This window comes from Gymnoscopelus microlampas (genome assembly GCF_963454915.1).
Source record: "Gymnoscopelus microlampas genome assembly, chromosome: 2".
NCBI lineage: Eukaryota > Metazoa > Chordata > Actinopteri > Myctophiformes > Myctophidae > Gymnoscopelus > Gymnoscopelus microlampas.
Window position 1 is genome coordinate 38,542,975 of NC_139939.1, and position 24,251 is coordinate 38,567,225.

Here is a 24,251-nt window from a genome sequence, read left to right on the forward strand (position 1 = left end):
TAGGTTTTGGTTAAAACAGAAAATACATTTTCAGCTGGGTTGTAAAATTGCATCCAATCAGGAGAGAGTGACCAGGCCATTTATCAGTTTCATTTAATTTATAGTGTTCCAGTTCCAATTTTGTATGTTCATTTCATTACTTCCAATTTCACTTGCTTATCCTGTATCCTGTGTGATTTCTCTCTCCTGATTGAATGAAATTGGTATCCCGACCTCACCTGACAATGCATTTTCCGTTTAATAAAGAGCCGGCAGAGATAGAGAGACTCCGGTTACTGAACAATAGCAATGAATAGCAATGAATACTATCAGATAGAGCAATTTAACATTTATTTTAACCAAAGAAAATCACTAACCCTACCTTCAAGCTATCCAGCAGCACATAAAGTATTCAAATCTTACCCATCTTTGACAGCTGCAACATTAAAGTGAATATGAACACATTAAAGGGATGGTTCACCCCAAAAGATATATTTTTTCAATCGATTAGTCACCACATGGAGTAGGCAGCGCCGCAGCGGTTCGTCTCCTACCGGAACCACTGCCGGTCATCAAATTATTGGCTTAGGAATGTGACAAATATCCATGAATTCAAGTCTCCATGGGCGGACTAATCGATAGAAAAAATGTCATTTTGGGGGTGAACTATCCCTTTAATGCATGACTAATTACATAATGATAGTGAAGTAGGCCATTCAGCATAATAAATACTTTTACGTATGGTAAAAGTAAAACGTAATTATTTTTTTATGAAAATACCTTTGTCATTTTACTCAAGTAAAATGTTGAATACGTGACTTTTATTGTGAGAGTATTTCCACATAATGTAGCTTCCTCCACCACTGCTAGAGACACACATTCTTTTCCTCAAACAAAGCTCACAGCTCACAGCTCAATGCTATGAAGCCCATGTAGCCTACTTGATTATCTTACCTTAAGATATGCAAACATTCCTTTCCTTACACACACACACACACACACACACACACACACACACACACACACACACACACACACACACACAGTAATTACTGCGTGTGTGATTTATCCTGTCTGATGTCTTCACAAATATGAATGATAGGCTAATTACAACTTGCTGATACAAATCATAACCAGACACTTAATTGCAGACGACTGATGGTACTGCATGAGTAATAAATCTATGGGCGGTGAGAAAGTCCATATAGCCTGGCTCCAGACCATAGAACCCAAGTAAGATCCACCCTGTTTTAAAAGTCCTAACATACAGTAGATCACACATCATTCTTTTGACAATGGCTTGGAATGGCTTGGTGTTCTTATTGCCCTGCTGTTTACACAGATCTACAATACAGGTAAGACCATTTTAAATCTATAATCTAAATCACACATGGGCAACATATGGCCCGGGGGCCCGACCCGCCATTTAACCATATCAATCCGGGCCTCGAAGTCCTCAAAGAAAAACAAAATTAGCCCCCAAAAATCGACATCTGAAAAGGCAGCATATCGCAGTGATTTTGAGGGAAATTCATTTAACTTGACTCTAATTAATTATTCATATGTACCATTTGAGTACATACCTGCATTCCATATTCCATCCGTATATACTCTAATGTTAAATGTTTAAAATGTAACAGTGAAACGATAAAATTATATCATAATGCAATGTTTGATAATGTGAGTGATACAGTACAGCTGAAAAACATTAAAAAATAGATAACCCCATGGTAAAAGGGTTGTGTCTATAAAATGCATGCAGTTTTAACATAATTCAGCACTATGTGTTTCAACTTTCAATTCAATAGTTCACTCACTTTATCAAAGTCAGTAATGTATGTTCAGATGCTATGTTGTAAAGTGGAAAGAGGCAATCTCCCAGTTTACAGCAATATCCTGCTTCACATATTCATACGCATTAGCACAACAATGTGCGCATCGGCCGACAGTTTGTGCTGAACTAAATGCCAACTTTTGCCAACAGACTGCTAGTCTGTTGTAGTCTGAAGTAGTCTGTTTGGTGGAGAGTCACATAGTCACACAGTTACTACAGTTATCCACATATGGGACTTGAATGAAATGACAAGGCATCATTCTGGTATTTGGTCTTTTCTCCAAGGAGCTGTTCCCATCTAGTTGGGTCATTTATGGCACTTCCGTGACCGTGGAGAGCGAAGGTCCGTTTCTCAATGGATTTGTCATCTAGGAGGGTTATTAAACAAATTTAGCCGGGGTGTATTTTTTTAAACGGCGGGGAAAATTTGTGGGAGACCAAAATCCAAAATGGCTGCCGTGAAAATGAACTTTTTACTGGTTTGACCTACAATGATGCACAATACATGGTTTCAGAGCTTATTTTGGTCAAGGAATACATATATGGTGTTTATATAATGATTTGACCTATTGCCGACCTTCAAATGCAAGATGGCTGCCAATTATGAGCTCCAAAAGGGAGTTTTTTCAAGATCGTCACAGAGCCTTCATATTAGGCTCAAATGAAAGCTCTGCTCATGATGAGTTGAATAATATACAGTATAAGTACACAGAAGTAATCTCTGAGGTCAATAAAGTCAATGTTTGTGTGTAAACAGCAGTTGCTGATTTGCGGTTTCCCATTAAATAGGGTAGGCTACTGAGAATATGGTGTCCAGTTCATCCCATCACATTTTCATAATGAACCAAAAATAAATGAGCTCTATAGCCTAACATAAAATAGTATTCTGTATGCAAAGCTAGAAAGGTTAGTTGCTTGAGGTGAATTTAAAGGTCAACTCATTTGTCACCCTTATTTTGTAGTATTGCTCCCAGTTTTTCCTGTCTGCCTAGTTACTTTTACCTGCCTTGTCTAACCAGTCTTATGATTTTGTCAGTGTTTCCACCTGTGTCCTCCTAGTCCCCCAGCCTATCCCAGTGTTGATTGTCAGTTGAGTTCACCTGTGTCCTGTTAATCCCTGTATATTTAAGCCCTGTGTTTGCATTGTGTTCTTGTTGGTCTGTAGACCTTTGTCATGTGAGGTTTTTAGTCGTTGTTCTTTGTGCTCAAGAATCTTGGACAAGTGATTTTGGATAAGAACCTCTCGCCAGAGCAGGATGCACAGCACGCCCTGTCTGTAGTGCTTTCCTCGTAGTGCTTGGTCTACCAACCCCTCCACTACTACCCCTGCTGTAACCAGAGTGTCTGCCATTCCAGAGCCCTTCAATCGCTTGTAGATGGCATAGATGTACTGTAGGACATCAGCTGGTGGAAAGGTACGAGGATTGGGAGGATGTCCTTGAACATTTCTGGATTCTCTGCCTTGAGCTCAGTGAGCGTCTTGTAGGTGGGCAGGTCACCAACAAGAAAGGAAAATGGAATATTCTTCTGCCACATGGCCTCCACATGTTTCACCATGATGTCATTCACCACTGACTTACTTGAAGGTTCATTGTATGTTGCGTGGTAATAAGGCTTGCTCTTGTTGGGTGGTGGATGACAGCAGGACTGGGCACCACTGTATCCTGGAACTCGCTGCTCTTCAGGTGGTGGTCTTGTACCATGATTGTCTACACGAGACAGTGCATGTATCACAGAGCGAGCACGCTGCGGAGCTCTGCTATCAACCTGGGAGTAAATGTCCATGGCATGACAAGGAGTAAAGATCTGGTAGACACTCTGCACAAGAGCGGTGTCTGCATCAGCTTTGCAGACACACTGCTCCTCTATGACCATTGGGCTCTGATGGATGTGGAGGCATCAGCAACCTACCCACATGAGATCGCAGACAGCAAGCCAGCTATCGTGATCATCGACAATGACGACTTCAAGATTGACACTATGACAGGTGACTCTACACCAGTCCATCGAACAAATGTCATGTACATGCAGCCAGAGAGCTATGAAAAGAAACCAGGCGAAGAGACTGCTGAAACGCTCACCAAGAAGAAGGAAATCTCTGCACAGCTAAAGCAGAAGTGTGCGGAACTGACAAAGGTTTGCCAGTACAGATGCCCCCCCTGGTAGCAAGAGTGAGTCACCTGCTTGTCCCAGGGTAGATCCACCAGTGGATGGGTCAGCTCCGCAGCGTGCTCGCTCTGTAATACATGCACTGTCTCGTGTAGACAATCATGGCAGAAGACCACCACCTGAAGAGCAGCGAGTTCCAGGATACAGTGGTGCCCAGTCCTGCTGTCATCCACCACCCAAGAGCATGCCTAATTACCACACAACATACAATGAACCTCCAAGCAAGTCAGTGGTGAATGACATAATGGTGAAACATGTGGAGGCCATGCGGCAGAAGAATATTCCATTCTCCTTTCTTGTTGGTCACCTGCCCACCTACAAGACGTTCACTCAGCTCAAGGCGGAGAATCCAGAAATGTTCAAGGACATCCTCCCAATCCTCGTAACTTTCCACCAGTTGATGTCCTACATCTATGCCATCTACAAGCGATTCAAGGGATCTGGAATAGCAGACGCTCTAATGTCCAAGATTCTTGAGCACAAAGAACAACAACTAAAAACCTCACCTCACATGACTACAGACCAACAAGACCACAGTGCAAACACAGGGCTTAAATATACAGGGATTAGACAAGGCAGGTAAAAGTAACTAGGCAGACAGGAAACACTGGGAGCAATACTACAAAATAAGGGTGACAAATGAGTTGACCTTTAAATTCACCTCAAGCAACTAACCTTTCTAACTTTGCATACAGAATACTATTTTATGTTAGGCTATAGAGCTCATTTATTTTTGGTTCATTATGAAAATGTGATGGGATGAACTGGACACCATATTCTCAGTAGCCTACCCTATTTAATGGGAAACCGCAAATCAGCAACTGCTGTTTACACACAAACATTGACTTTATTGACCTCAGAGATTACTTCTGTGTACTTATACTGTATATTATTCAACTCATCATGAGCAGAGCTTTCATTTGAGCCTAATATGAAGGCTTTGTGACGATTTCAAAAAAACTCCCTTTTGGAGCTCATAATTGGCAGCCATCTTGCATTTGAAGGTCGACAATAGGTCAAATCATTATATAAACACCATATATGTATTCCTTGACCAAAATAAGCTCTGAAACCATGTATTGTGCATCATTGTAGGTCAAACCATTAAAAAGCTCATTTTCACGGCAGCCATTTTGGATTTTGGTCTCCCACAAATTTTCCCCGCCGTTTAAAAAAATACACCCCGGCTAAATTTGTTTAATAACCCTCCTAGATGACAAATCCATTGAGAAACGGACCTTCGCTCTCCACGGTCACGGAAGTGCCATAAATGACCCAACTAATCAGTGGTGACCTCGAGAACAGTCAACAGGGCTCACCAAAAGATGGCAATTATGGTAGGCCTACTATCACATCATAAACAGAAAAAAATCCAATTTGACCTTATTGTAATTATTCTCTCCTTCACATTTTGTAGAGCAGCAGCCTGTCTACGACTACTCAACCCAGGTTGACAACACTGCTGATCCTGTGGCAGGAACTGAGAACGGAACTGAATGTGAGACAATTTCTTTCACTGAAGCCCCTCTGATCAGACGTCCTACAGCCAAACCACCTGGACAGGTCATACACCAAGAAATCCCCCCTCGTATCGTGTGCTTTTTTCATATCTTCCAGTCTGGACTTTGGTGTCCTACTACTATAACACCCATCTGCATCATAACCCTTATTGACATGATGTAAATCTTGATGGTAGGTTTGTGCCAGTAGAGAGCACAGTTTCCCCAAACACACATCTGGCTGTGTCTTGCTTTCCTTTTACTGTGCCATGGTTCATGATGCCAGAGGCCAGCACTAGAAAGCCAGTTGGTTTCCTCCTTAAAGCCTCAATATGTCACTTTTTATCATAAAAAAGTTATTTTGTCCATTCTGTATGGTTGAGTATGTTTATACACTATAACTACAATTGAGGTGGTTGCATTTTGTCTCCCTGCTCTTCTATTGAGACATTTAGATTGTGTCAACGGTCATGACTCACCTAGACACAGAATCTGACACCAATGTTTACCTGATGGTCAAGATTCAATTCATCCTCAGAGCAAGCAGGCAGGCTCTATTAGCTCAATGGTAAAAATGTCAGCACTTGCAATGCCAGCGGCAGCACCAGACAGCCAGTTGGTTTCCCCCTTAAAGCCTCACTATGTAACTTGTTTTAATGAATAAAATGTAATTTTGTCCAATCTGTATGGTAGAGTATGTTAATACACTATAACTTATACAATTGGGGTGGTTGTATTTTGTCCCCCTGCTCTTCTATTGAGACATTTAGATGTCTCAATAGGTTGTGTCAAAGGTCATGTCTCACCTTATGATTTCATTTTCATGCTTGTGTTGTTGTCCTGCTTTAGATAAATTGCCTTTTTCTGCTTTAATACCTTGTTTTGTTTTTAATCTCACTGTATGTAAAGCACTTTGCGAGATCTCTCTGTGAAGTGCTATATAAATAAAATGTACTTACTTACTTACTTACCTAGACACAGGATCTGACGCGAATTTTGATCTGATGGTCAAGATTCAATTTATCCCCCCAGCAAGCAGGCCAGCTGTATTAGCTCAATGGTAAAAATGGCAGCATTTGCACAGGAAACCAGGCACAAAGTCTCGAAAAACAACAGAGGCCCAATTCCAGCTCATCCTCTTCCAAATAAAAGATTTGTAACAGACTCAAGAATTAAAAATGCAAATAAAATGTGTACAAATGTGTAAGTGATGAAAAAAGTGTTATCATGAATAACAGTTTTGCAACTTTAATTTCAGTTAAGGGTTGTTCTTTTAAAACCACAAACCTAATTAAATATACCACCAAGTTGGAATACTTGCTCAATACCTATCACACCCTGCAAGAAAATCTGGTTTAGACTATAACAAAAATGATTTGGTCACCTTCCGTGGTCAAAGATCCAGGCTCTTTGGAATGATACAGACACCACTTTAGGGAGTGCCATCTGCCTGATGGAAAACAGGGAAGAATTGTGCTTGGTAGCAAAATGCAAGCCCTGGGGCAAATACATTTAGTTAGTGTCTGCATTTTTGTCTCCTTTGTCTTCATGCAAGATTAATGACAGAATCTCTATTTTTTAATGGTACAGCCTGAAAACATGACAAGTTTATGAGTGGTGCTGATATCAGTAGTTTATTGTATGTTAAGTTCAACACATTCAAAATGGAAAACTTAAAAAAAAGAAGAAAATCTCCACCTGCAACAGTTTTTTTCCCCAACTAGAAACAAGTAGAAGGTAAACACAGTAAATGGAGATAGCAACGAACTGTTTACAAACACCCGGTAAAGCCGAGATGGTTCATTCTATTTCCACTAGGGGGAAAAAATAATATGGGACTGGAATGATACACAATGCGGATCCACTCTACTGCATATTCAACCACGGGAAAAAAATGTTTACAGCCGTTTCCTCAAGGGACCCTTTTTCAAGTTTGGTTAGGTGTGGATCACTGTAAAACCTCAGTGAAAAAGGGAGAAACAAAGAAACTAAATATCTATATACTCACATTTGTTTTTAATGCCACTAAGATTTATAGCAATGACTAGCCAGAAAGCATGATGGCACTTCTTCACTATATTCCCCTTAGCTGACCATTGTTGCAAAGGTGATTGTGCCCTCACTATTAGGCTATCATCTGACAAATTATTTTATCATTTTATTTGATTTTATTGCAGGAGGGGGGATGGATATCATTAGGCACTGGTGAGACATATCGTTTTGGGGAAAAAGTGGTTTTGCAGTCATAACACTATGCCAAAGGCAGGGGGCACCAAACACTAGCTTCTCCATTCTGTTGGGATTTTACACATGGAAACATTTCTTTTAGCTCAACTGCAATAAGACAGAGAGCAGCCAAATCTTTACCTCATGGTGAATTGCTTGATTTGCACCATGTTTGTAAATTGATTTACAATACAGTATTTGTTATCTGCCAACAGACAAGATGAAAGCTACCTTTATCAATTTGTCGTTTGAAGATATATTTGAACAGGTTGGGTGTCTGAAACCACTGCAGATTGTCCCAGAAATGTTGGAAATAGTTTAATACCCCCAGACAAGGAAGACCAAATTAGTATATTTGTCAATAAACTGCTACATTAGATATGCCTTCCTCTTTCAGTGCAAGACAACCAAATAAAACAACCGTCACTCCCTAAAATGTGGTTAAGAAAAAACAAAACTAGTTTTAGGTTATTAGAAGAGGATTATCCAACTAGTTATAGCGTTCATAATAAGACTTGCCTTGAGGAGAAAAAGCAAATTGATATCTTAGGACGATGAATAATCAGCATGTGAAAATACAAATGGATAGAAAAGTTAAGTCATGTCAGGCTGAAGATAAAGCCAACCCACAGACATCAATACAAAACTTCTGCAGAGAAAACATGAACAGTCTGAGATTTTTGAGTCCAGCGATTAACCCATGTGCTAACTTGACTAAAGACTGAAAGTAATGGCTTATACAGGTGTCTAGATCCATGTCTGAATCACAGAATGCGATAGGTGTGTGCCGTTACATTGTCCAAAATTTACTTTTCATCAAGAACCAAGTCTTAAACTGAACCCCACATTTGCCTGGGAAGTCGTTATTTTGACAACCCCAAAGACTTCTTTATTTTCAGACAGTCATGGTTTTTAAATGAACCCCTCCCCCAGAGTAGTTCCTCAAAACACACCAAGAACTATGAGGCACCCATTGTCTACAAAAACCCAGACAGAGCAGACACTACAATATAAACAAATGTACAAAACTCACAGCAGATTATCTTAGGTAGTAGGTAGAACAGTAACGAAAGGGACGAAATGTGCATCAGAAACAAACAAAAGCAAAACACTTTAATCTTATGAATACTGCAAGTTTCTCTGCTCCTAGTATAGACAAATAGTTCAAAATGAGCAGCCCCCTGTTATGAGGCAAAAAGCAAAGCCCCAAACCTCAACCTTTTACAGCTAAGACTGGAGAAAGATGAAATAGAAGGCACCATCATGCTTTTTTTTAAATCAAGTTGAAGGCGGAAAAAAAAAAAATTGTACACAGAAAACAGAACATACAGTAAACTATGATTTTTGCTGTACATTTATTATGTTACTTCGCTTTTAAGACAGGGAAGGGGAGGGGTGGGAGGGGGGTATGTTGCCGGTCCCCGTTTTACGGTCTAGCTGGTAGGAAAAGCATGAAGAAAAAAACACCAACTTTGAATCGACGAAGAAAAACGGAGTGAGCCACCGTCACTGCCACCACTCTCCTATTGGTCAGCTTGGTTGATCCTTTTTATTTCCCCACAATTCGTTTGGTGAAGAGTCCAGGATTCTGAGATTTTTTATTTATTTGATAAAAGGAGGAAAGAAAAATATATATAATCTGTAGAGATTTGCTTGTCTTGTTGTTTATCCAGCAATAATTGAAAGCATAGTTTTGGGTCAAAAAAGTTGTGGAAACAGTACATTGGTCACAGCAGACAGGCTCTGCGCGAGCCAGCATGGGAGGCCTGCCCCATTTTACGTCGTATCGCTTTGAGAAAACAAAACAAAAAGCAAAACAGTAAGGGTCGTCTCTCCAGCTGCGTTCCGAGCATGGATGTCAATGTAATACGACAGAAAGTACCCATTAGTGCATATTGATGAGTGCATTATGCAATTTTCTTTGAAGCAGTGTTCTTTCAAAAAGGAAACACAAAAAATAAAATAAAAAAAGGCAAGCTTTTCCCCTCTGTCTCAAAACTGCACGAAAGTTGCACCACGACCTCATTTTTCCCCAACAGTAACGGGCAGAGAACTACCATAGAAAATGTGCAATAGAGGGACTTCGTGAAGTAGCGCACCCCTGTTAAGTCAAGGCAATATAATCTCTTCCAAATGCTGGGCTGTGTTGTTGTAGGTACAAGTCTTATCAGTCCCCTCCTAATGTGGCAGAATACTCATGGTTGGTTTGCCTTTTTTTCTCCTTCCTTTTCCACAAGTTTACAAATTAAATGTTTGTGACTTCTTGAGATACTGGAAAAAGGATGCTCAGCTCACAGCTAGTAAGCAAAACATGTAATTTTTGTTGTTTGCTTATTTTGTTTTTTGTCCGTTTCACATCAAAGAAATGGTTGACAGGCTGTGTCACATTCCAAAGCCAAAAGAGAAAAATAAAAACCACAAAACAAACAAATAAACAAAACAAATATATACGTTTATACATGTAGATTTTGTTTCGTTAACGAGAGCGGTCGAAGATGATGGAGAAGAGCATGGTGGTACTTCTTCCAAAAATGCTGATGGCGCCCTTCCTCAGCGGCGCTGGGTAGCAAAGCGGCCCTCTCCTCCCTGGCCACCGGCCCCTCTCCCAGAGCCCATACCGGAAGGCTTGGGGGCCATGCCTCCCCGGCCCATGGGCGGGCCCCTGCCGTCACGGTCGCGCATCATCCCACTTCCCACAATGCCACGCGGGCCACCGGGACCTCGGTCGCTGCGCCTCATGTCCCGACGGTCGTCCCCTCCACGAGTCTCTCGCTCACGCACTGCCCTCGTCTTCTTCTCTTCCACATTTAGACGCACCTCGCCACGGAACATGATGGGCTGCAGGAGGAGTGGATATAGGAGATAAGGTTACCAACAGGGAAAAAGGGCAGGTAAGAAATACATTATGAGTACCCACAAACCCAATCAGTTTCACCATCCACCTCAATCACCGGTTTGCACACAGGATATCTTGTTATTTGAGTTTGATCTTTTTTTTAAGGATTATTCTTGTATTGTTTGTTGTCAGAGGCACTTCTCGATTCTAAGAGAGTAATCGAGTTCCTGAATTTATTTAATACAGTAGTGACATGACTGGAAGGGGGGGGGGGGGGTTTAGATTAAATGTTTTTTTTTATTTTGATGTTTCTTGGGGAATGTTATTGTCCATAGCATATAGATTTTTTTAAAATGCAAAATGGGTTTCATGGGTTATGGAAAAACAACAGATTACAATTGATTTAAATTATGTTAGTCTGAATAAGGTTTTTTTCATGCTATTCAAGTACAATGAAGTTCACCTTGTGCCTTATGTCCCAACACATCTTTTGAGGTACATAGGTCTCTGTCGTATTACCCTGTCGTATTAACCTACTGAAGATGGCTTCTGTATGATCATGTCACCACAGAAACATAAAAGGGATCAGTCTATATTTTAAACGGTTAGAGATGCTGGATTAACACCTATCAGTCTCAGAGCAGCTTATCTCAATAAGGAAAGTGGTGCCAGGAAAAGAAAAATATATTTTGCAATGTGTGCCAACAAACCGTCACCAAGTGATTTATGTGATTATATTGAGTGGATAATGAAACGTCAGTGTACTTGCCCCCTCTACCTTGGCACCCAGGATTCTCTGCACAGGGTCAGAGTCATCGAAGACCACAAAGCCAAAGTTGGGTAGCTTTCCTCCCACACCCTTGGTGTTGATCCTCAGCTCCACAACATTTCCATACGCTGGAAGACAAATTAAGACATGAACAAGAACATCCTCCCAATTACAGCCAAATGTGTGTGTAATGTAAACATGGCTGTCTGAGGAAACACTCACCCCATCTACCCATCTAATTAAGTAATGGGTCTATGGGGACTCGATCCTCAATTATATTTAATGTAATAATAGTACTTATTTCATAATCAATTAGATCGATTAGTTAGAAACTGTTGCACCCCTAGTGTGGGGTGCGACAGGTGGGAATAGGGGGCACTTTTTTGAAAACAACGATATTTTTTATCTAATGTACAAACATAAATGTATGTTTTGGAATATTTTGAAAGAATAGTGGTTTTAACACTTCACCTGCCAGAGTTATTTCAGATTTTTTGCTGTTGTCTGCCAGAAACTTTTCATTGAAATTTAAAAAGTACTCAGGAGCCGAGATACATCATTTTTAAGTTTTAAGTTACCAAGGAAGTGGATGGGAGTCTTTTCCTTCGAAAAATCATATCTCCTTGGTCTTTGGGTCAAATTGAAAAAAAAAAAAATTCTTTTTTTCCCCCAATATTTTTCAATTTTTTCAATAGAACGCGTTTATGCGTGATTGGCGGCCAAGTGCGCTATTTAATAGATCGCATTTATGCGTGATTGGCAGGAATTGAGTTAACTGACAGAAAAAGCCAGAGGTAACCACTGATTGCCTGAGGAAGGTGGACGTACTCATGAAAAAGTCTTTAAGCTCGCTCTCGTCTATGTCGTGTGGGAGGTTGCCAACAAAAAGCTGGTGGCTGTCAGGGTACCGGATGATCCGTCTGCTGTCCATCTCACTGGGTTCTGCATCTCCTCTGCCTGCATGGACACACAACCACAACAACTCATCAAAGTTGTTTATGTATGTCCCAAATTATTTATGTTTCGCTTTCATGTGCCGTTTACATTTCTGAATAATAAAGTATTCAATCGATCAAAACAAGCATAATCTTTAAAGACAATGGGCCTCATTCACAAAGCTTTAGTGTATGTTTTTTACAGACTGACGTGTGATTCACGAAAGGCTGTGTTAAGCCTTAATTTGTGCGGAACAAGTAGCAGATAATGAATTCCACATGTTTCATGTGTAGATCATAAGCATTGTTTCACGCCCCATTTCACACCATAAAAGGATAACGGAACATCCAACGTTAAGTGAGAAGTGTAAGTTCAACGGCGTCACTCGTCAGTTAACTGATCTGCAAGCTTACAACGCTTTGCGTCGCAAAGTTTTAGATCAGTGCATTTGTTGTGTCGCGAGCCTTCCGCGATGATTCGCTGAACGTTAATATATTGCTCATATGTGTAAATGAAATTATATAAAGCCTATTCTACTGAAGAATTGCTCACCCCTGCTGAGGCAGGGAAGAAGAAAAAAAAATATGATGCTAGAATACAGGATATATTAGAATGCCACTACAGTATATCGCGCTACCCAACAGATTATGGATCGCTTTATATTGATCACTTGAGGGGAAAGCATATCCTACATCGGGATTGGACACAGATTTAATCCAGACTGCATCTTCATCAGATGGTAAGACTTGTATGATACGTGTAGGATGCATCAGCTCTAATGAGTTTGAATTTGCATCATGTCATATGTAGCCAAGCAATAGATCATTTAACAGACATAATTTGTCTTTTCTTTTACATGTTATGACAAATGCTGGGCACATAAACATTTTATTTCAGGTTTGGCACTGTTGTAGCTGATTTTGCATCAAGAATAAAGCATTCTAATAACAGCTATGCATGATTTGTGGCACATGCAAGTGTCCAACAGCAGACATGAGAATCAGTGACTCTGATGATTAAAATGATGAATCAGACTCTGCACTTGTATTTTGGTAAGTATAAAATATGTGCATACCGCCACTTCGCGAATGAGGCCCATTGGGTATAAAATGTTACTGTACTTTTCACACCCATCAACAACCACTACTTCTAATACCATTTTCTTAGCACCAATACAATTACCGATTGTGAACTAAAATTGCAGTATAGAATCAACTGTCCTGCTACAACTTAGCTCCTGGTATTTAAGTGGATGACATTACCTTTGTTGACAAAGCTGAAGTGGGGTTTCCCCGTTTGTGACTCTGAGGATGGAACACCATCTGACAGTGACAAGAAAAAAAGTTGTCAGCAAGCAGAGTCAATAGGAAACAGCTTGGAAGGTTTCAACACAGACAAAAAAGAATAAAAGATTAATTAGTTTATATTAATATTAATAACTTTAACAAAATATAAACAAAGTCTAAAGGCAAATCACATAATGCACGTAACAAAAGATCCTGGATTATTAAGCAAACAGCTGTATCAATCCCATCTATCCTTCACCAGCTCTGATACAAATGGTCAGCTACCTGCATTGGTTTGCCATTGTTGTGGTAGCTTGTATTACTATTTCTACTATACGCATGTCTTTTATATCCTGTCATCTTTTAATAGGACAGCAGACTGAGGATTAGTTTCTACCTGGCCTGGGTCCCCGTGGTGCAAAGGCAGGTCTGTCACGTGTGCGCTGGTCCCGTGGTCGGAGAGGTGCTGTCTGGGCCTCAGGCTTAGCCTCCACTCTGGGCTGTTATGGGGTCACAGTGAAGGAGGAAGACATTTGTTTATTTGCACAATGGCAAAACAAAGAAGCACTGTGATAAAAAAGACAAATGAAAAAGATGGGAAATGTATTAGTAATTTGGGCAATGACAGGGAGTTGCCCCAATGTTTTTATGTGGTTGGCTGAACAGAAAATTGACCAGCAAAGGTATTAGTAATTTGGGCAATGACAGAGAGTTGCGCCAATGTTTTTATGTGGTTGGCTGAACAGAAAATTGACCAGCAAATAGGTCAGAATTGAGAGGTTGCTGCTGCCTGTGGTCTCTTCATACATTTTGGTGCATTAAGAAATGTATATTAGCATTTGTGTTGTCCTACTGACAGTACCATCACTAATAGACACTGCAAGAAGCTTAGTTTTAGTACTTTAGTAGTTTTCTATTTTTCAACAAGCAACAAAAATGTTTAGTCAAAACGACCCAATTGTTTAGTCAAAATAACAGTTTTTATCCAGAGATAATTCAGAACAATGTGTTCTCCTCAATACAGGGTGTATCTGACTCAGATGAGTCACCTGGCTGAAAGTCTGACACTGCCTGTCTAATGCTGCCAGCTATACCTCCAGCTGAGGTGCATAAATGTTATTCCTGGGGCGCTCGGCTTCAGTGGCTCACATACCATTAAGGATAAGTCCTTGCACAGCCAACCCGACTTCAAAATTGACCCGAGGGCCTTGTTGCATCATGTCCTTCCAAGTCTTTCTATCCTGCCATTTCCCGTCTACCTCTACTATCATTATCAAATAAAGGCTTGAAAATTCCCCCAAAATAGAGCTAACTACATCCCACTACTGATTAACCTTTGCCTGGTCCTGTCAATGCAGTATCAGCTGGCAGTGGTCTTACCCCTTCAGTATGGTTCATGTTACTGAATGTATCCAATTAGTCACTTTCAGTTACATGTCCAAGTGATCTATCACATTTTCACAGATTCTTCTTTTCACTTCGGAACACAAATGCTGTCCACCTGAACCTTTTATGAATGGCAGTTTCCAGAACACAAATGCTGTCCACCTGAACCTTTTATGAACGGCAGTTTCCAGTTTCCTTCCATTAAAAAGGGGTTGCTATATCCCTTTAATTACAGAGTAAAATCTTAGTTGGCCACACAGTTTACAAAGCTCTTGCTTATTAGGAACACAGGGAAGATTGTACAACCTTGCAGTCATGTTCTATAGTAGGTGTTGACATGCTGACACCACTGTTTGTGATACATCTGACAATTCTTGCTGACCACACCAACAAGAAGATGAAAGCTTGTAGTTTTTGTTATGTTGTGTCTTCATTAAAATAACTAAGGTGGTCTTTAGCTCTATAGTTTGCTAACGAACTAACAGCTGTGTGTGACAACATTTTGTAGTGAAATTTGGTCAAGGTTGGCTTGCATTTAGGACTTCCTAACATGAACGAAGAGGGATGGTTATATAGTACGGTTCAATTAGTTATGGCATTAATATACAAGACATGCTCATGAAACCCTGAGCTTGTGGGCACAAGATCCTCATCTAGGGGGCACACCTTACAGTTCTAGTGGCAACAAGATAGGGATCTCATGGGCACATCTTATACTTTGTGTCCACAAGACCAAGATCACGTCACACATTACCTGTGAGCTTGGAGCTTTGACAACATGGGGGGAGATTCCAGAGGAGGGTACTGATCCACTGGGAGGCAGATTCTTACTGGTAACCGATGCCCAGGAGAAGGTCTGACAGGTGGTAGGAAGAAAACAATCATTAGAACAAATCAGAAGAAACAATGGTGTGGAAAAGAATGGCTATAGAAAGTGAAATATAAAAAAAATGAAGGTGCACACGTTAAGCTTTCAAGACTCACTATGCACCTGAATTCAGAGAAAAATGCTTTAATTCGAGATGGTACTTTTACGTCTAAATGATTTGACATTAACCAATATCAGAGATAAGTCCATGTACTGTACAATGTTTCCCACAGGAAAGTAAAGTGTAGCTGTAGTGATGGCGGCTGCCTCCATGTGAGCCGAGCTCACACAAATGAAAGTAAACTACAACAAATGTTTTACTTAAGTACTTAATAAAGCCAGATTACATTATTTTAATTGTATAGCACTTTCTCACTGACAAGAAAGACACATACAGCCAAGTGTTCAAATTGGAGCAGTCAGATTAGTCATTTGTGATTCCACCCCGACTGTCTGTGTGTGATTTGTCTAGAACTACTGTACATTTCAGAGTCTCAGTTCTTTCATATCTGACTGACTTTGCTATGCGGCTGTTCCTTCTGTCAAACCATTAACTGTTGATTCTCTTCACACAGAGACACCAGCGTCCTCACCCTCACATGGTTCTTAGCTATCTGAAACCTATATTCAAACAAACTTTTGTTTTCAGACTTCTAGATCAGGACAGGATTCCTGGACTTCAGTGGTTATCACATTATTAATCTATGCCTAGCTGCCACCTCTGATACTGCTTTTCCCTGCTCGTCATACTTTCCAATAACGAGGACAATGAGAACACAGTATCCTACACAGTGGAGAGATGTAAGTGACATCAACAGTCAAGAATGAAGTATGTCAGAGGTTCTCAAAGTGGGGTACAGGGACCCCCAGAAGTCCTTGCAGGGGTTCCAGGGGGTCTGCAGTAATTAAAATCAGTTTCACCCGCTTTAACCCCATTTCACACTTCGGCTATTTGAAAATAGCCGATCTACAAGCTCACAATGCGATTTGTCCTGAGCTTGTAGATCTGCTATTTTTCTAATATTGTGAAACATGGCATAATCCTGATTTCTTTTTATAACAGAAATCAATTTGGGGGTCCTTGACATGAAAATGTTTGAGAAGTAGATAATGCAGAAAATGACATCTTGCTTGTGGCTATATAAAAGTTCCTATAGTCGTACTGGGGAAACCAGTACGACTATAGGAACCATCTTACGACAGGTCTCACGTGTGATTTACACAACAGTCGCATCCTGCCAATCACAGCGTAAGAATGGTTGGACATTGAATGTGGTGGCTGAATCCAATTATGTTATAAACTAGAGGGCCGAGGCCTCTGAAACGATAAAGAAGCAGCATACGACCAAAAAGAACAACTTCACCGATGTGTGACGTTGCCCCACCAATCATTTCCGCCCCACCAATCATTTCCGTGTCCTCACATAGACCTATTTGCATACAGAGCACACAAACCAATCATCTCCATGTCCTCACACAGACCGGTTAAGTTTACCTTCATGTAAATACCTGCTACTTTCTTTAAGTACATACCTGACACTTTTAGTGTATAAATGTACGAATTTTTGTTTGAACCATTTTGTCTCCTTGCCATCCCTTTCTCTGCCCCCCCACCCCCCACAAAAGAAAAAACACATTTAGCCCCGAGGCCGATTCTAAAGACGCCTTCTAAATCCTGACCTAAGTTCTGAAAAACGTGATAAAATAAACACACACACACACACACACACACACACACACACGGCTTGAAAGGTATAACATATAGGTGTTCCAGGTCTAAAATGGGTTAAAATGACCTATTTGCATACATAGCACACAGAAACACACCCATACCTGACAGACGCAGCCAAAGATAAAAACAACCAAAATAGGACCAGAGTCATATTGTGCGCCCATTCTTGGTGCGCAACACCGTTGCACGACGAAGTAAATATGTCGGACCGAAACCAGCGCTCCCCAAAACAACAGTTTTGGGGATCTGTTGGAAATTGATTACATGAAACCGGCACCTGCATGTGCAGTCTCAAGGTTTGTAAACAAATAATTGGTATATAGACACTGGACAAAGCCGAATGCACCACGGTGGATTTGAACCACCAGTGGTGGTGGGCAGTTCCTTCACCACTGCGCCACCCAAACACCCTGTATTCCCATACTAATCAATCATTACTAGAGTATATCCTTTTAACAATCATTGTAAACCATACCTCTGTACAAATTGCAAATATTAATAAAGTATTCAATGAATTCAAAAAAAGACATTGTTCTCACCTTGGGGGGCTCCTGGGTGTTGGGAGGAGACTCAACAGGAACAGGGGATGGGGCTTTCTCTTCCATCTCCTCCAGAACTTTGTCATCTACCTCCGACTTTATTTCCTCTACCTTGGGTTCTGGTTCAGGCTCTGGCTCGGGTTCAGGAGTCGGCTCTTCCATGGGCTCCTCAACTCCATTGCTGCACAGATACCGATCAAGATACCAATCAATAGATGCTCAAGCCATAGCCTGTCTAAGTGTCCGTGAGCGTCTACAGACCTACCACACAAATTGTTTTCAAACAACACTTGAGGTAAGGCGGCAATCTCATATATATATATATATATATATATATATATATATATATATATATATATATATATATATATATATATATATATATATATATATATATATATATATATATAAAGGTTGAGGTCCTTGTGAAAAGATAAATTACAGTTATCTATGCATGGATGATAGATGATTATCTGTGAACGTACGTGACAGGGTGTGGTTCGTAGTAGGTGGTACTGTTGGGGCTTTCCTGAAGGGGCTCAGGTGATGGCTGCCTCTCCTCTGGCTCCTCCTCAACCTCCTCCTCAGATTCTAAGAAGAGAACGGAAAAAAATGGGATTCGCGCTCTGCGGTTTGTTTCTCCTGTAATTTATATTTTTGGTATTATCTTTCACTTCTTCATCTCTTTATCTATCACAGTTTGTTATTGACATTTATCACTGTAAACATAAAATGGCGTAAAAGTTGAGCTCCCTTACCCTCATCAAGCTCAGCTTCAGAGTCACCAAAAACCTCATCCTCGTAGCGGAAGATATCATTGTGGACATAGAACTTGTTTGCCACAGAACCCTGATGGAAACATGACATAAATCACACAAAACAGAATAAGACGTATTTTTCACAAAAGATTCCCCTCCTTTTTCACATATTGGGACATTTCTTCAAGAAGCTGATAGCGCTGTCACAGGGCAAGCCATAATGTCTACCTGGCAGCTCAAACAGACATGTACACTATATCAATGTAACCCAATTCTTAGAAAGAACACAATTTCTTGATCATAAGATTTCAAAAGAATTTCCCCTCCCCCACACTTAACTTGATCCAAGTTTTGGCATGTTCAAAGTTTTATAGGATAGCATTAAGCTAAAATATTTCAATGTAACTTGTCCCCTTTGGTAAAACTAAGACAATATATTCACACATTAATCCCCTGCCCATTTTCCACATAGGTACCCAGGTTTTTATTTTATTTTCTATGACAGCAAAATGAAGGCTTATGACTAGAAAACACTCAACACCCAGTTGTTGCTGCTGCTGCTGCTCAGTGGCTAAAGTAGAAGGTAATAGATGTACTGGGCATAAATGCGTGTAGCCCCTCCTGTAATATGAACAAACAAAACATCATATCCTTTCAATGCATATTTTGACTTCAAGCATTTCTACTTATTTAAAATGTTCACCTCTGCCCTCACCTCTGGAGCGAGGACAAAGGTCTGCATGAATTTCCTCATGGGCTGGCCGTTGTTGGACAGCTCTCCGAGGACTTGAACCACCACTCCATCACTCAGCGTGGCGTGGGCGTCCACATGCCGGATCTTAGTATGGCATTCGCTGAACTGCAGGGACATGACCTTCTTGTGGATTTCCTGAGATATATGTTGAGACAGAAGATTGTGTGAGTGTGTGCACAAGAGACATCCGAATAATCAATCTTTTCATTTAGAAAGCTAAAAGTGTTTGTCAATACAAAAAAAAATATCCAAGTCCATGGTGCCAACATGGAAGACAGGTGATATTTATGGCTTGTGTGAGGGAATATTTATGGCAGGGAGTAAAGCTAGTAGGCTGGACTTGAGGTCACATCGGTACACTGATATTACTCTGGTATGCTGCTGCCCCACTAGGTTATATACACATACATACATACATACATACACACACACACACTTACCGCTTGCCCATATACCGCTTCTGCTAGCTTCCCATTAGGGTCAAGTCCCCCATGAACATAGGAAGAGCTCCGTCCATAGAACCTAGAACAAGACCACAACATTATTGCCAATACCACAGCTTTGGTTTAACTGTATTTTGTGCCAACTGTAATTGTTGCTGTAGAAAAACACAAGTTGGATAATTATTTGGTAGTTACACTATAAACCCATATCATTGTACCAACATAGAAATCTGTCATTTGAAACCTATATGTTCTCAGCAGTATCACCCAGTGTGACTTAAGGTCATGCTATTTTTGTATTTTCATAATTTCAATGAGCTGTTATCTAACCCAATGAAATGTCTTGATGATATCTCAAGGTAAATCAAGTAGTGCAAGACAACTGGGGATATGTGTCACTGTGTTCCAAATTAAACAACTGTTTTTTTTGTCATTTTCCCTTATTAATAAGATAGCTCAGATTCAAAAGATTGCACAGATTGCACATTGTCTCTGTCACAAATAATAAGATAATTTAGAATTAGAATGAACAAGAACCAGCTGACGTTCCATTTGACTCTTCCAAGTGAGTGCTGCGTTTACCTGTGCAGGAAGTCTGGTGCTTTGTTTAAGAGTGTGTAATACTGCCTCACAAACTCCCGCCCTACAAGCAGGGGACTTGGCTTCTCCATCACCATTTCTTTGGTAAACAATATTAAGTGCTGAAACAGAAGAAACCATGGCAATGATTCATTAACGATGATGCCAGCTAAACAAATACAGCAATGCTTACACACCATCATGCTAACTCATCACAAGATAACAAATGTGGCATAAACTCCATAGTGTAGTGCAGTGTGTTTGTTCTGGCCATTTGCATTAACCATTTCCAATAGAGGCTGGTATGGGACGTATAGTGGTTATGGACCTGTCAAAGATGTGAGGGAAAAGCTCATCAGCTCATCCTCCTATTATTATTATTATTATTATTATTATTATTATTATATTTTCGTATATTTTGTGTGCATTAGTATTAATCACTCCAAACAACCCATGTAAGGTTACTTAGGGTAACTAGGTTCCAACAAGCAGCCATGTTGCACACAATGTACAAGCTAAGTTTAACAGGTTTGAGGACATTTAAGCCACTTGCAAATAACCACAGGAGATAATTGTAGGGTGCAAATTAATTTGAAATAAGGTAAATTCATCCAAGTCACATTTTTCGTTTTAAATGTACATCTAGTGTTTGTTTTATAAGCACTGGGCAGATGGCTAATCTCTCTTCTTCATACATCAGGGAATGGATTCGCTTGCTTTTGTCCCCCATTTGGCCCACATCAATCAGTGTAAAGCAGTGAAGTGATTTTCCTCTAGCTAGCAAGCAAAGCACCCACTACTGCGCCATCGTGTTTATCCATTGTGACAAGGAGGACAATCATCTACCACTTAGCAAAGCATCGCGTCAAGCAGTGCAACAAAACGAACAGCATTTTTTAATCACACCAACGTTACATTTTAAATAAAGTTGGACGACCCTTTACATGTATGGGGACAGCATCGTGATGGACATAACTTTGGGCCTCCCACGGTTTAGCTACTACGTTGATGTTTTGATTGTTACAGGATGTTTGCACGTCATTTGACAAGGTTATACTTATAATCATCAGGGTTATGAAATGTTTGATCAGGAACGGACTTGACCCTCCAACATTCATTATCGCCATATGATCACATAATGACCGGATCGGTTGGGGGGGATGCTAGGAGGATCGTTAAACGGTGAGCTATATAGACGACCTACAAGCTCACAACGCGTTGCAGCTGTCGCGCCGTGAGCTTTAAGATCGGCTATTTTTGCTGCGCGACACCCGCGCGCAACCACGTACAAAATCAGGGGTTATTAGCTTGGATAATTCGACAAAAAAATAACCTTAGTCTACTGGAGAAAAAAAAAACATGATTTTCAGTTGAAAATGCGTCATTGCTTTTGCTTGCGCGACGAAGCACACATTATTATTGCTAATGCAGCTACATTAAAAACAGGCTAACTGGGTTAGCCGACCGGCTGCTAACAGCCTAGCTAGCAGTGGTTTAAAGTAACTAAGTACATTTACTCAAGTACGGTACTTAAGTACAATGTTGAGGTATTTTTTTTACTTTACTGGAGTACACCCAATTTCCAATAATTTTACTTCTACTCCAGTACATATCAAAAGGCAAAGATTGTGCTTTTTACTCTACTACTATTTGAAGACTTTAGTTACTTTGTAGATTGTGATTATTATTACAAAACCACCTCATATATATTTTGGCAATTTGAAAATCTACAAGCTCACAACGCGTCGCAAAGGAGTTCTATGCATTAGAAAGCTGGGAAATTGGACAGTCTGCATAATGGGTACTTTTAATTGTCTATTGGTACTTTAAGTATATTTTGATGCCAATACTTTTGTACCTTTACTCGAGTACATTTTGATTACCGGACTTATACTTGTAACAGAGTGTTTCCACATTGCAGTATTGATACTTTTTTTTTTTACTACAGTACAAAATGTGAGTAGTTTTTCCGCCGCTGAATGACAGTGAGTTAACAGAGCACCGGTGAGGAGGAGGAGGAAGCGCTAAGAAGAAGACTAGGCTAGCTGTTGCTAACTTGTGGCGTCGTTGTTTTTCGGTCCCACACGTTCAGCTCAATTTGACGTTAAATCACAGACAAAACACCGCAGGTACTCATCTAAAGGCATGCGTGTGGGAAAATGTCGTCTCAGTCTTTTTTTGAGCTGAGAATATCACATTAAGAGTGTATTTTGTTTGCACAAATCCTTCGCTTTCACTCTGATCATGATGTGATCTCCCCACAGTCAAACAATGCAGTGCATATGTTATGCTGCACCAGAGAGGGAGGCCCGCTCCCAGGCGCTGTGTTTACCAACAACTAGCAACCATTTTCTAATAATCCGACGTGTCAACGAATGGCTGATTATTATTACAATCGACCCCGTAGACAGGACATGGTGAGATTACACCTAAAAAATCCTAACGTTAGACATCAGTGAAACAACACACACCGAGGCTAACTGGCTAACGTTAGCATGAGTGAAACAAAGGAACCCATTAAACGTTGCCGATCTGCTTTGACACTCGTAATTAAACCGTGTAACAGCCAGTTTACTTGACCAAGGTTATTAATCAGACTGACTCCGTGACAGATGTAGAAGCATAAAAGCAGCTGCTGTCTGTACAACGAATCTCAGTCCAGATCAGACAAAGCACTGGGCTAGCATGCTAAAGGAGAAAAAAACTAGCATAGCGTCAATTAGCTTGACGTCCCGAAGCTAACTAGCTAAGAAAGGTAGCCGACTTACCTTTTGAAAGGCCTATCTAATTAGACAGAATGCTTTAGAAAATAAATAAGAACGAATAGAACAGGTCGTTTCTGAAATACGGAGTATTCCAGGTTATGAAATATGATATTTTCCCCACCGGTCTCCACTGTCTTGAGACTTTATGATCTCTGGCTGTATCAGAAATTAAAGTGATGGCTTCAATTTATTGTTTTACCCCTGCAGTCTGGGGAAGGGAACCCCCGTCACCGCGGCTCAGCCAATGGAATGTTTACACTGGACAACATACACGATGACGTAGTAGAATTAAGTCTGATTTCCCGCCCGCCTCTATCCTTCTAAAACAGTGGTTTTCAACCTTTTTCGCGTCAAGGACCCCCAAATTGACACATATTAGCTTACGGACCCCCATTTGAAAAGAAATGCCAGGGACTCAACCATTTTGATTTCTTGGGGGTCTTAATCTACACTATATCATCATCATTAGTGTTCATTGAACTCTGAGGGTGTACAAATATTAATTTGGCTGGGGACCCCCTGGAACCCCCTCAAGTACCACTGGTGGTCCCCGGACCACTGGTTGAAAACCACTGTTCTAAAATACTGATTTTTTTATGACGTCACGGCAGGAATAATTATATATTTATTAATTATACATCACATATGTTTATTTATGAACCACTTAAACCCCATATGGATAACGGGAGTCTCTCAGGGCTCATTACTAGTATCTTTTCTGTTTTCTGTTATTGTGGGGCTAGCGTTGAAAATAGCCAATCTACAAGCTCACAATGTGGTGTCCCGTTGTGAGCTTGTTGATCTGTTATTTTCAGCGAAAGCTGATCCCCACAATACCGATGCTGGGGTTTAAGTGGTTAAGTTCTTACAAATACACAGCTGATCACCAACTA

General features: G+C 40.5%; 1 protein-coding gene across 4 annotated transcripts; it reads right to left on the reverse strand.

The window, feature by feature from the left end:
• Positions 1-8,548: 8,548 nt before the first annotated feature.
• Positions 8,549-23,577, reverse strand: g3bp2a (G3BP stress granule assembly factor 2a). Of its 4 annotated transcripts, none has more exons than XM_084068750.1 (13): positions 23,362-23,577; positions 20,597-20,715; positions 20,012-20,093; positions 19,521-19,706; positions 18,818-18,908; positions 18,545-18,650; positions 18,060-18,240; positions 15,675-15,776; positions 13,932-14,034; positions 13,511-13,570; positions 12,141-12,269; positions 11,313-11,440; positions 8,549-10,545 (listed from the first exon to the last, which is right to left on the reverse strand). In XM_084068750.1, exons 2-13 carry the CDS (start codon positions 20,689-20,691, stop codon positions 10,258-10,260), a joined length of 1,551 nt encoding a protein of 516 aa, XP_083924876.1. In that variant the 5' UTR covers positions 20,692-20,715; positions 23,362-23,577; the 3' UTR covers positions 8,549-10,257. The 4 variants fall into 4 exon arrangements, with proteins under 4 accessions (XP_083924876.1, XP_083924878.1, XP_083924877.1 ...); XM_084068752.1 differs by having other exon boundaries at positions 19,533-19,706; positions 23,362-23,576; XM_084068751.1 differs by having other exon boundaries at positions 11,322-11,440; positions 23,362-23,576.
• Between the last annotated feature and the right edge of the window lie 674 nt (positions 23,578-24,251).

Coding starts and splice junctions, on each gene's coding strand:
- g3bp2a (XM_084068750.1), bottom strand. CDS start 20,691: ATGGTGATGGAGAAGCCAAGTCCCCTGCTTGTAGGGCGGGAGTTTGTG. Junction 14,035..15,674: donor TCAAAGCTCCAAGCTCACAG/GTAATGTGTGAC, acceptor ACCCCATAACAG/CCCAGAGTGGAGGCTAAGCC. Junction 12,270..13,510: donor CTTCAGCTTTGTCAACAAAG/GTAATGTCATCC, acceptor GTGTCCATGCAG/GCAGAGGAGATGCAGAACCC.